The sequence below is a fragment of the Physella acuta genome, unplaced genomic scaffold (assembly GCF_028476545.2).
Source record: "Physella acuta isolate Inbredline_101_S28 unplaced genomic scaffold, ASM2847654v3 ptg001606l, whole genome shotgun sequence".
Classification (NCBI taxonomy): Eukaryota; Metazoa; Mollusca; class Gastropoda; family Physidae; genus Physella; species Physella acuta.
The window spans coordinates 60,001-73,460 of NW_026733120.1; the positions used below are offsets into that span (position 1 = coordinate 60,001).

Genomic DNA, 13,460 nt, shown 5'->3' on the forward strand with positions numbered 1-13,460 from the left:
CGCGTCTAAGCATTTTATAGTAAAAAAAATAACAATATTATTAAGAAAGTTGATACCAATAGATACATTTTACTTCCTCTGCCAAATTCAGTATCAGTTCAAAAATGTACTATGTGTTACATAACTAATTTTTAAAGCAAAGTAGACCTTTTTTGTTTTTTAAAGAAAAGTTCCAGCTAGTCTTTTTTTTTAACATTGAAGTTCCTTTAATTAAAAAATTTCCTCTGTGTACTAACCTAAAGAGCTGAAGATTACAAGCTTATCTTCAAAGCTAGACAGTCAGTCCATCACTATCCACCCAGCACCCCCCACCCCCATCTTTCCCACCCTCCCCTAACGCCATTACATGTAACGGTGGACGAAAGAAGATGGAAACACAATAAACTCTACACCGTAAAAGCGATGCCCCGGTGCTATATCCACCCTTGACCGCCCTAATAAAATCACCCGCTCCAATGCGCAACAGAACGAGCAGGCTAAACGTAGAGAATCTTTTTTTTTTGTCTTCACCGTTTTTCTTCAGATGAGCACGAACCTAACCTCTTTCTAAATATAGCTCTTATGTTTGTATTGAAAGTGAGGATTACACTGAACTTACATTCTACATAAATTATAAATTAGTTGCAAATGTGTTAAATGTATACCAGAGTGTTAAGGTTCTTTAAAATATGTTTATTTTTTGAGAAATTATTACTGTTATTTGAGATTATTTTATTATAAAATAGAATCGTCAGTTATATGTAGTTTATTTTACACCAAACTTGTATAGTCAATTATTATTGTCAAAGTTAATTTGTTGAATTCAAAACCCATCTGTTTAAATTTGTTTAAATTAGTTTACAGACCATTCCTAAAGTTTCTAATTTTATTTTTTCGTAGGTGGTATTATGTGCTTTTCATAATAGTGGTATTAAGTGCTTTTCAAAATATCAAAAATTACAGTCGATCCGACTCTTATAAGGGTAAAAGGTTTGTATGGGTGGTATTGGGAGTCTTAAACAACAAAAATTATTTTAGTATCTGGATCTACCACATTATTACATTTTTCGTGCAAAAAGAATTAAATGTATATATATATATATATATATATATATATATATATATATATATATATATATATTTATAAACAGGGATAGATAGATAGGTATATAGATGTGTGTGTGCATTTTATGTTTTAACCTGTACGTATTGTATGTCATGTGCCTTTATTTGTGTGTGCTGTTGTATGTTGTAGTACTCACCTTCTATCAGAAGTAATATCAAAAGATCCAACACGTAAGAGACAACCATGGCGCCTTAGAGTCTAATCGGCGCCTGCACTTCTAGAAAACTCGACCTGCATGGGTCTGGGTTGCTTGTTGGAGAGTTGTGTGGGCTAAGTTGAAAGCTCTGTGGAGATAGAGATAACATCTTTGCTCACTTCAGTTAAAACATTACACTGTTTAATTTAATCCTTACATTGTAATTGACTTAAGTAAACTTACCTTCTTCGCGTACAATGATTGTGTAGCCATTGTGTGCTAATTATAACCTTTGTTGTAAATTAATAATGATTAGATCTCCTATCTATTAAGTGTTTTAAACTACATTCGCCCCTGAAGTATACTTTCGTATCAGTTAAAACTACACAATTAGTTCTCAAATAAAATATTTAATGTCTTGTTGAACTTATAATAAATGTTTAAGCTAGTCTTTTCATGTTAATCAGATAATCTTGTTTTTGAAATAATCTGAGACGCTGGGTAAATTAAGTATGTATTGTTTTTTTTTTAAATCACTTATCCTATCAAATAGACACAATACGTATAACGAGATAGGACATTTATTTGTATGTACTGAATCTAACCCTTTATGAAGATTCGTTTATCGCATACGATAAAGATACAAAGGGATTTCTGGGTGTGATGTACTGAGTTTATTATGCAGTAAATCCGAGATTTCGGTCCTGTGTATTTTTTTAATATACACGTTAACACGATACAATAATTACATGAGATATGAAAAATAAAGAATAAGCAAAAAAAAAAACGAAACAATAAAAGATTTCTATGTTAACTAGTTGCATGGAGTCCTGGCGTTAATGAGATTGTAGTAAACAAGTGAAAAACCGGTTTATTAGCTGATTCGTAGAGCACATTATTTCTAGCTTAAAGACATTGAGGGTTTACTGTTTGAGTTATGGAATTCACCCAGCTATAACTAGTACCCGAAAATAGTTGGGGAATTAAGTATATCACTTCATGTGTTTTTTTAGAAGTTAAATTGAAGATCTTAGTGTGAAACTAACAAACAACATTATGATATAAATGAGATTAAAAATTAAAATTGGTTATAAAACTTAATTTTTTGTTGTTGTAGGTTTCAAAGAGGCACGTAAATACATTCTTTACTATTAATATTTGTACTTTAGATACTATAACGACAATTGCTTTGTTTCATTTTCTCAAAAATGTGACTCTAGTATGTTTAGCTCCTCCATTGTAAATATATACAATATGTATCCATTTCTATTAAGCTCCAATTTATCATAAAAAAAAAAAAAACTTCCCACCCTGTCCTTCAGTTATGTTGAGGCGACACAACAAGCCGAGAACTAATAAATTACTTACCATTGGAGGTGTTACGTGGTGCTTTTGAATTAGCGCTGGGTGCCAGAAAGATAAAGGGAGACAGCTCTCTCCCCTTTCATCGGGTCGGGTAAATTACCGGAAGACGAGACGTTAATTATCCGGGCTGGTTAAGTCAGGGTTAGGTTTAGTGTCGGTCTCTCGCTTGACGTGTGGGTGATGTTTCTGAGGTGTGGGCCCTGGGTAGGAAACAAAAACAGAAACAAAATAGAAAGGGTGAACATATTGATTGGTTTTGTAGGGGTCGGCGTTGTCGAGTCGGTAAAGCTCACGGTTGCTAAACCAAAAAGACTCCAGTTTGAACTCTCAGGCAGATGAGGCTCGTTAGCTGGGGACAGCCACAACTCCAAAATCAAACAACTGCTGCATTGTTGTTTGTTCTTGGTTGGACAAAGGCTATGGAAGCAACAGAGGCGTAGCGAGGGGGGGGGGCGGGGGGGGGGCATATGTCCCGGGGCGCCGACCTTAGGGGGGGGCGCCAAATTGAAAGTTTGAGGGGGGTGCAAATGAAAAGTTCGAGGGGGGGGGGGTGCAAATCGAAAATTTGAGGGGGGGGGGGGTGCAAATGAAAAGTTCGAGGGGGGGGTGCAAATCGAAAATTTGCTCCCGAGGGGGGCGCCAAATTGAAAGTATGTCCCCGGGCGCCGGGAATGGTCGCTACGCCTCTGGGAAGCAAATCCAAAAAGAAAAGCAGGCTGAAATCGGAGTCAATGGCCTCAATGGCGCATAACTAGTTGATACGTATCCTTAATTGTGATGGAAGCGTGGTCGAGTCAAAAGCTCATGGTTGATAAATTCGAAGAAAAAAAGATTCGAGTTTAAACCCTCTGGCATATTAGGCACGATCTCTTCCAGCACTGAAAATTAAGAACGAAGAAGAAGAGTGAACATATTGATTGGTTTTGTTAAACTATTGTGTGCTAGTGAAGACAAGGAGATGACGTGAGTCGATTGTCATTGGCGGGAATTCCCGGTCGGTTGATGGGGGTGGAGTGACGTATCAATTGATGGGTAGAGACGGATTTCCGGTGTAGAAGGGGGGGGGGGGTGATTGTAGATAAGTGTTGAATGATTGTTTGAAGATAAATGATAGGAGATTGTTGGGAATGTAGGTAAGTGTTTGGGAATTTTAGGATTGTAGATAAGTGTAAAGGGATTAGTGGGATTGCAATTTGGTATTGAAGAAGTGGAGATTGTAGATTGTAGATTAATTTTTTTAGAGTGGAGGTATTGTTGATAAGCTTTTAGAATTGATGGGATTGTAGAAAAATGCTTGGGATTTAGGAGATTTTAGGTACGTTTTATTGGGTTGTTGGAATTGTAGATGTTAGGGGATAATTCGGATTGTAGATTCGTTTTGGGGATGTTGTGGTTGTAGATTAAAATTGGATATGTTGTGGTTGTAGATTAAAATTGGGTATTGTTGGAATTTTAGAAAAAATAATGTGGATATTTGGGATTGTATAAAATTCTAAATGATAAAATGTCTAATTGTAATCATGTTAATATGACGCTTTAAAATTGTGCTAGAAAAACCCGGTTTGATGCGCAGTTGAGCGATGTTTCTTTGACAATTAGCGTGATAACGTGTTGGCTTTGAAGAGGGAAATAATATGAATAGTAGTCCTGATAACACAAGAGTAATGTGAGTGTTTGTCTGTGTGTTGTTTTTTATTTGGGGAGGAGAGTGTTTAAGTGGGAAGAGGCAGTTTGTTAGAACTGAAGTTATTCAATTTAAAAAAAAAAAAAAAAAACCAACCAAAAAAAAACTTCTTTTGAAATAGCCTTACAGCAAAGTGTCAGTATATAGGAAACAATTATGAAGGATAGGATAACAGTTGGGATAGAAAACAAATGTCTGTGGGGTGGGGGAGGACAATACGCTGTGACATGACAGCCGTGGGATGACGAACAAAAGATGGCGGGGACTGCACTTCCGTTATGCGCGAAGAGGAAGGGGAGATTATAAAGTTAAGACAATATGTCACTTGGAAAGCTGCGTTTTGTCTTCCAAACGGAAATAATATGCATAATGCAATTTTATAAACTGATGGGAAAATCGTAGGTTGAGTTAGATACATTTGTATAGAACAGCAATGGTGCAAATTATTTATATTTTTGACACAAGACATAAATTCATTGTCTAATATAAACTTATCGAAGTTAATATATGTCACATCTTTTATTTCTTCTTTCAGATACTACTTAGACATTTTTAAAGTGGCTCCTCAATATTGAAGCAACCTCTCTAAAATCTTAAGTTGAGTTTGATACATTTATATAGAACATCAATGGTACAAATTATTTATATTTTTGACGCAAAAAAAAATAATTCATTGTCTAATATAAACTTATCGAAGTTAATATATGTCATATCTTTTATTTCTTCTTTCAGATACTACTTAGACATTTTTAAAGTGGCTCCTCAATATTGAGGCAACCTTTCGCATGTGTTTATTTTATAAGGAAAAAAATGGCCTTGGCAAAGATCAGCTTCTTTAAAAACAATGACCCACACGAACTCTAAATGTATTGCCTGCTTTTCACGGAGGCAATCCCACAATCTATTTTCGCATCGTTGTTTATTGATGCAAGCCACACATATATAATTTCTGTATTATTTTAGCGTTAAATATGTATATCTATTACGCTGTATAATTATGTGATGCTTATTCTCTCATACGCAATAACATTGTTGTCAATATTATCTCCCCTGTAGGGGCGTCTCCTCTAAGATGCAAACAAACTTCCGGTGTTTGCCAATATCTGGCATAGATATTTTAATTAATCAGGATTCGTTTTATTTAAGGCTTACATTACATTATCTGATTTGGAAATATAATACAGTATTTACATAATGTTGGGGTAATTTGGGGGACAAACAATAAAAAAAATTCAATAGAATTTTGTTTTAAGAAATTAAGAAAATTTTAAAATTTAATTATGTTTTAAAATTCTGAGGCGTTGGTTGTTAACTCGGCGAGGGAGAGTGCATGTTTGCTTACTCCGTAAGTCCCGAGTTCCATTCGCAGATAGATAAGTCTAGATATAAGGGGAGAGAAAACTCCAAAATGAACCGCTGCGTTGAAGACAGTTCTTGGCTGGACACAAGCTTTGAAGCATATCTTGAAAGAAAAGCAGGCTGAAGTCGTAGTCAACATGCCACATGACGCACACAAAATTGAGTTGGATAAAAATCCACACCAAATAAGAACGAAGATGAAAACAATTTAAAGATATTTAAATCAAGACACCACGTCATAAACGTTGATGAAACAAGCAACGTAGTTGACACACCGCAACCCATAATCTCATGAGACAAGCAAGACACAAATATGATAGAAATAAGACAAAAATAAGACACAAATAAGACACAAATAAGGCAGTAATAGGACACATTGAGCCAAATTTAAAGGAAACATAAAAACACGAAATAAGATATCTCAAGCCACACTTCCATAAAATCCAAGCTCATCGCTTCTCATTTTTTATAGCATTTTTTATTTATTTTCAAGTAATTCGGTATAAATAGAAATTGTATATTGTATTTTTTTTCTTTTAGGAGCAGTCATCTGAGTTATCGTGGGACGGCGTGGTCGAATGGTAGAGCGTTTGATTGCTAGCCCGAAGGTCTTGAGTTCGTTGGTCTGACTTGTGACTTTAGGGACGTACCTGAGACGACACAGCTCTGATGGGTACCTGATTACGTTGAGGAAAGTGAAGGCGGTTGGGTATAGTGCTGACCACACCATCCCTTCATAAGGCCAAGAAGCAAATGAACTTTAATTTATTTTAAATATGAATAATAATTTTTTTTAGAAAATAACTAAACAAGACAGTTAGAATACAATGAAAATGTTATGTTATAATTCCATTGTCTTTTAATTGTATTTTTTATTAAACTTCCAAAAATTGAGTTTGCTAACAGTATTTTAACCTTGATCTAATAATCTTTAACATTAACTACTCTATTCTGCCAATACTAACCTTAGTCAAACATCTAAATAAAACTCCAAAACATTGAAAAGATTTTCAGATATAATACTAACGACCCATTTACAATTTTTTTTAAATGTATAGTAGAACATTTGTAAAAACAAAAGCGCAACTTATAATTTAATTCTTTTAATCCTAAACCTAACATTAACATAGACAAATTTAAACGACAAACTGTAAAGTTACATTTATGACAATTTGTAAGCCTATATTGACGACAAACTGTTTACGACAAACTATAAGCCTACATTTGCGACAAACTACAAGCCTACATTTGCGACAAACAATAAGCCTACATTTGCGACAAACTGTAAGCCTATATTTAAGACAAACTGTAAGCTTACACCAGACATGAAAATAACTACTTTTTCTTCAACATCCTCTATCTTTCTCTCCATCTGAGTTTTCATCTCTCCTTTGTTTACATTTCCCCCTTCCGTCCATCTCGCGCCATGATTACTGCTCACTCGTCCGTATTCTCAGCTTCCTGTCCAGTCAAAACAGCGACCCCCGACCCCTTTTCTTTCAACCCCCCCCCACTACACATAATCCTCCACACTGACTCCGACCCCTAAATAGACCCAGCTCATTATAACCCCGAGTGAGTCCCCTGGTTAAATCAATACACCACCCGGTGATGTCCAGATTCAAGTATCCCCTGACACGACGCTGACCCCCTCCCCCACGCCTAAGTCGTGCACTTCCTGTAAACTGGACTAGTCTGTTGATTGCCTGCACGTCGCCGAGTGGTCAGTCTACGTGCTATTAGCATCAATCTTCATTATGTGCTTGACCAGAAAGGGAAGGTCATTATGGTGTGAAGTAAGCGTTTCGTCCTGGCTAAAGAATTAGCTTACACAGAAGGAACATTAAAGTGATTTAAATGTTTCAGCGTAGCTATATTGCTGCTATTAATTCTCTCCCTTGAACATTACAAAATCCATAAATACCAAAAGGCTATTAATTACTGTGTTATAGCTTCAAAAAGTCCATCCGTCCATCCATCCATCCGTCCATTCATTCATTCATTCATCCGTCCGTCCGTCCATCCATCCATCCATCCATCCATCCATCCATCCATCGATCTATCCATCCATCTACCTATCCATCCATCCATCCATTCATCCATCCATCTACCTATCCATCCCAAATACTTTAATCCACATCTCAATTAATTTCCAGATAATGAATCTAATACATATTAAAACAAAATTTCTATTCAAGTCTTTTCTTCACCGTACAAAAACCTCCCTTTACAAGCGGCTTAACCCGTTCCTTCTACACGACTTACTCCCCTTACACACCCCCTTGCAGAACCCCACCTCATCAATGTCACATACCTCTCACACTCGAGCAATACATTCACGTGTTATGCACGCGCCGACACACCCACTCCCTCCACCAAAGGTCGCGGAAGGCTAATCTAAATACGATGGTCACCCTCTGATGGTGGATACTTTATGTGGACGAGTATCGACATCCCCGCTCTCGCGTAAATCGTGCGCACAAAATAATCGTCTCGACAGTAACCATATTGCCCTGTCAACAATAACAAACGGCGGGCGGTATCGACTCCGATTAACCAAGAGCTCCGCGATTTCCCATGACTCGTATAAATAAAACGCCGGCCAAAGAACTTCTGAGGGGGTTTCATTTAGAGGAATATTTGATACTCGATACGGTCCTCTGAGCGGTCGTAACAAATATCGAATTCATTGGCAGGGGAAAGAACCGGGCTCGGAGATTATTTCGTCATTAAGTGGCCAGATTTTTTTGCGCGCTTTCTTGCCATTTAATCACAATATAAGATGGCTGATTTAGCATATTACTTCAAACTGGTCAACGTAGTGTTTCTTATTCAAGCCAATAACGTTTCAAGCTATAGGCCTACAATCAGCCCTTGAACATGAAGCTCAACTTTGCTGTTGTTACATAGCTATGATATCCGCGTACTATTGTCGAAACATGTTGCCTTTAACTAGTTCTGTTAGAAGGCTTTACATTTAAATAAAATACATAAATTATATCACATTTCTTGAAATTTTGATATATTTTGATGTATGCATCTAAGGGACCTAGTGGCATAGCAGTAGAACGCTACACTGATAACCTGAAAGTCTTGAGTTCGAATCCGGGTTCAAATCAGCAGAGTACACACAACTCTGATGGGAACTTGCACATGCACACACACACAGACATACGGACAAGATTGCAAAACTATATTTTTCCCCCTCAGGAAGGTGTAAAACGTCGAGATATGCAAAAATCTCGATTCATTTTTTTGCACGATTACAATACTTTCTCTATACTTCGTATACGAGAAAGTAAAAAGCTATGCATTGTAGTATACAGGCGCTTCAAATAGATAATGCAGCAGAACTTTCTGTGACCTTGACCTTGAGACTGTCCGCTAAATATAGATCTGGGCTGAGGGACGCCCACCACACAAAAGACCCCTGGTGCACATTAGGGCCTTGTAATTGTTTTAACAGATGTAAGGCTTCAAGTTGAAAATGTCAACAACGATTAACACATTTGTGCATTGCCTCACAGCATGTGAACCCCTCCACCCTATTTCACCCTCCCACAACTGTGCATTCTGCACTTGAGTTTACATTCGTAGAACAGGTCAGAAAAGGGAATCTTTTGAGACAAATCACTCCTTAGACCAGGTGAAGTAGAGTTCATGTTTAAAAACTCGGTATAAAATGGAATTGTCGGAGGCATGCTCAGCCGTCCATACATTGCGATCTATCATTTAGAGGAGGAGAGCTGAGAAGATATCGCACTCAGGGATCTCCTAAGGAACGAAACGAAGATTTGAACTTGAAACCTACGGGTTAAGCATTTCTGAGTTTATTTTTGTCGTTACTCTTTCTGTGTAGGACGGCGGGGTCGAATGGTAGAGCGTTCGGCTATGAACCTAAAGTTTACGAGTCTGTTCACGGTACGGACTCGGGACTGTAAAACGTCCACGAGTCCACCTAGCTCTAATGGGTACCTGATTCATGTTGGGGGAATTAAAGGCGGCTGGATATAAAGCTGAGAAAAATGCCCCTTCATATGACGATGTCAAGAAACATGAACTCTACCTCACCTACCCTGTGGATATTTATGTCTGAAAGGGGAACTTAGCATAACTTTAATCTTTGAATGTGTTTGTATGTATGTAACTATTAAAGTGAGAATCCACAATGCAAATATTATAATCCACATCGTTGGGTATGATTTACACTCCTCCCTCGCAACCCAGTACTTACGGTACTGATCCCCCTCCCCCCCCCCCCCCCCCAACACATCTTTGTAGTCTAGACAACGTACCCAGACAGTCTCCTGAGATTAGAATAAAATGCATATTTTTACGTGCCCGATTTGTACGGGGCAGCGCGGACATTGAGAACCTCAGCCAAATGAAGATTGAGGAATCGAATCAACCACATCAATCGAGCCAGAAAAAAAAAATCATCGAATACAACACTTTTTTTGTCCCAATATGTTCATGTTCCGGTATCGTTATTTTTTTTATATTCATGATGAGAATCTGTGAAACAATAAAGGTATCGATCAACGCGATACCTGGCAATGTCTGCCCAGCCAGCGTGAAGAATCGACTTTTGATGAGTGAAAGGATTATGAGAAACATCTTTTGCCCGCACCGCTAAACGATTGAAACGTTCTTTTGTCCTGATGAACTGAGGCTATTGAGAGCCAGGATCTGACAAGGGGAATCAGAAATTAACTAGCGTGATGTATAATACTGGCGGCAGTGGCGGTTCTTGAATAGTGAGTGTGGGGGTTTAGCACCCCCCCCCCCACCCTACCCACGAAAAAATGGATGTGCGAAATTTTAAAAAGACTGGAGTTTTATAAATAAACAAATATATATATATATATATATATATATATATATATATATATATATGTATATATATATATATATATATATATATATATATATATATATATATATATATATATATATATATATTTATATATATATATATATATATATATATATTTATATATATATATATATATATATATATATATTTATATATATATATAGATAGATAGATAGATATATATATACACATGTACACGTGTGTGACAATGTATGTATATGTGTCAGTGTGTCTGTGTGTCTGTTGTGAGTGTGTTTGTAATCCAAAAGCCATCAACCCCTCCCAATACTTTAAAAGCTGAACACAGCGAGTTTTTCATCACAGGATCACAAGATTTAACGCATGCTGTGTTGTTTCACGTCCTTCAAAATTACCAGACTTATCGAAATGGTAAAAAAAATAAACAACACACACAGAAGAAAATACGACTTAAACAGGCTGCAACAATCACATACACAGCCAATTATGAAAACCATTAAAAACAGATCAAATCTACACAAATAATGGACTAAATAGATTGAAAATCAATAATTAGTAGACCCCCCCCCCCCACTTTCCCCTCGAATTAGCATACTTAAAATAAATTGAGAAAAACTTCAATCAATAAAACACATTTTTAATGTAATTGGTTGTATGAAATATTAGAACGTTTAATTGCATTTTCTTGTAATAATTGAAATCCCAGTTTTCTCATCCTACGTACGTTATTCTCTTAACAGTAAAGTGAAATGTAAGAAAGTTGTTACATTTTCGGTTACATAGACTACACAACTGCTAACTCGCAAGTCTCAAGTCCGTGAGTCCACCAAGCTCTGACGGGTACCTTAGTCAAATTGGGGATAGTAAAGGCGGCCGGACAAAGAGCTAATAATGACACAACACCTTCATAACCCCCCCCCCCCCCCCACCCACTCCAGATAAAAAATCTAATTTATTTTGAAAATACCCACTTTTACTAGTAGGGGAAGAGTAAAGCAGACCGGCCAATGAATTCCTGGAGAAGAACAGTAAAAGAAAGGACAAAGCTACTAGGCTTTCATTAGCGCATATAAAGAAAGCTGCCCAAAACCTAGTCTTTTGGAGAGGTGTGACTACAGCTCTTTGCTTCCCAGAGGCCAAAAAGGAATAAGCAAGCCATACCTAGTTTTTCTGAGTCCCAAGAGTACACATAAACAACTTGCCTAAATGACGTGGTCCAGTTGATCAATGCTGTAGCAACAATGTTGTCCAAGTACCTCATCTTGTGTTGGTGGCACCCAGGCGCAAGCAAATCACGAGCCCAATTTGGTCTGACCAAGAGCTCATCATGGCCATTGTAGGGGTGAAGAGGGCTAATGACACGTGACCTAGCCGCCGGTTGACACGTGACCGCCATGTGAGTTTGAAATATTGTCCATGCGATCGTAAAGTTATGGTGATGTGACTATACTATGATGGTCATGTGACTATACTATGATGGTCATGTGACTATACTATGATGGTCATGTGACTATACTATGATGGTCATGTGACTATACTATGATGGTCATGTGACTATACTATGAGGGTCATGTGACTATACTATGATGGTCATGTGACTATACTATCATGGTCATGTGACTATACTATCATGGTCATGTGACTATACTATGATGGTCATGTGACTATACTATGATAGTCATGTGACTATACTATGATGGTCATGTGACTTTACTATGATGGTCATGTGACTATAAAGTTGTGGTCATGTGACTATACTATGATGGTCATGTGACTATAAAGTTGTGGTCATGTGACTTTACTATGATGGTCATGTGACTATATTGTGATGGTCATGTGACTATACTATGATGGTCATGTGACTATATTGTGATGGTCATGTGACTATAATATGATGATCATGTGACTATACTGGGATGGTCATGTGACTATATAATGATGGTCATGTGACTATACCATGATGATCATGTGACTATACTGGGATGGTCATGTGACTATATAACGATGGTAATGTGACTATACTGGGATGGTCATGTGACTATATAATGATGGTCATGTGACTGTACTATGATTGTCATGTGTCTGGTCATGTGACTGTTCATGTGACTATACTCTGATGGTCATGTGACTCTTATGTGTCTTATTTATAATTTTTCTCCTTTTAAGAATTACGATTATGATTTATTTTTACATTTATTGATGCTTAAAATGTTAAATGCTTAATGTAATTTGTTTGAAAATCTAAACTTATTAAAACGATTCAAACTTTAAATTCTTGGCTATAAAAAGGAAACTAGATGTAAACATCGTTATAATTTTTGCTTTTCAGTATGTAAACAACGTTTAACTTAAACTTTATATCAAGATAATATAAATTTAAATTCATTTTATATGATATATATCAGCTTCAGCCTAGCAAGAATATTTCAAAACAAAATTAAATAGAACACAGACGCCGTTTTCAATAATAACAGTATACTTCAGCGTATAGTTAAAATAGATAAAACATTTTGGTTTAATAGATGCTGTTTGAAATATGATTATAATTAAAACGATACACTGAAATCTGATATATTTAAAATTCCAATTATAAATTAAAAAAAAAACGGAAGGATAAAAAAAATGTAATTGTTAAAGCATGTTAAAATTCGTCCTTGGCCTTTACAAAAAGCCTCAACACCAGACTGTTTCAATTACTAATACCTATGTAATTATCTCCCATTCATAAGGGCGAGCAAGATAATGTTTAACCCGCTACTGGAGAAATCTCAACGTGCTGAGATCTCCTAAACACCTCCCTGCACCCCACCCCACCCCCCCCCCCCCCATTTCTCCACCCCACCCCTCGTTATTTTAACTTTGAAAACATATTTCATCAATGATATGTTTAGGTTTTATAACTTACACGTTTTTTTCATTTAACTGTGATAATTTCATTTTTAAATTTTGAAAAATT

The 13,460-nt window shown here is 36.7% G+C and overlaps 1 protein-coding gene across 1 annotated transcript in view; it reads right to left on the bottom strand.

The window, feature by feature from the left end:
- The window catches only part of LOC131929284 (uncharacterized), a 57,539-nt gene extending 54,792 nt beyond the window's left edge, over positions 1-2,747 (bottom strand). Inside the window, exons 1-2 of the mRNA XM_059285370.1 lie at positions 2,610-2,747; positions 1,242-1,389 (exon numbers count right to left, since the gene is read on the bottom strand). Of these exons, the coding sequence (XP_059141353.1) occupies positions 1,242-1,290 (49 nt within the window). The 5' untranslated portion in view covers positions 1,291-1,389; positions 2,610-2,747. The remainder of the gene's footprint in view (positions 1-1,241; positions 1,390-2,609) is intronic.
- Positions 2,748-13,460: the final 10,713 nt, after the last annotated feature.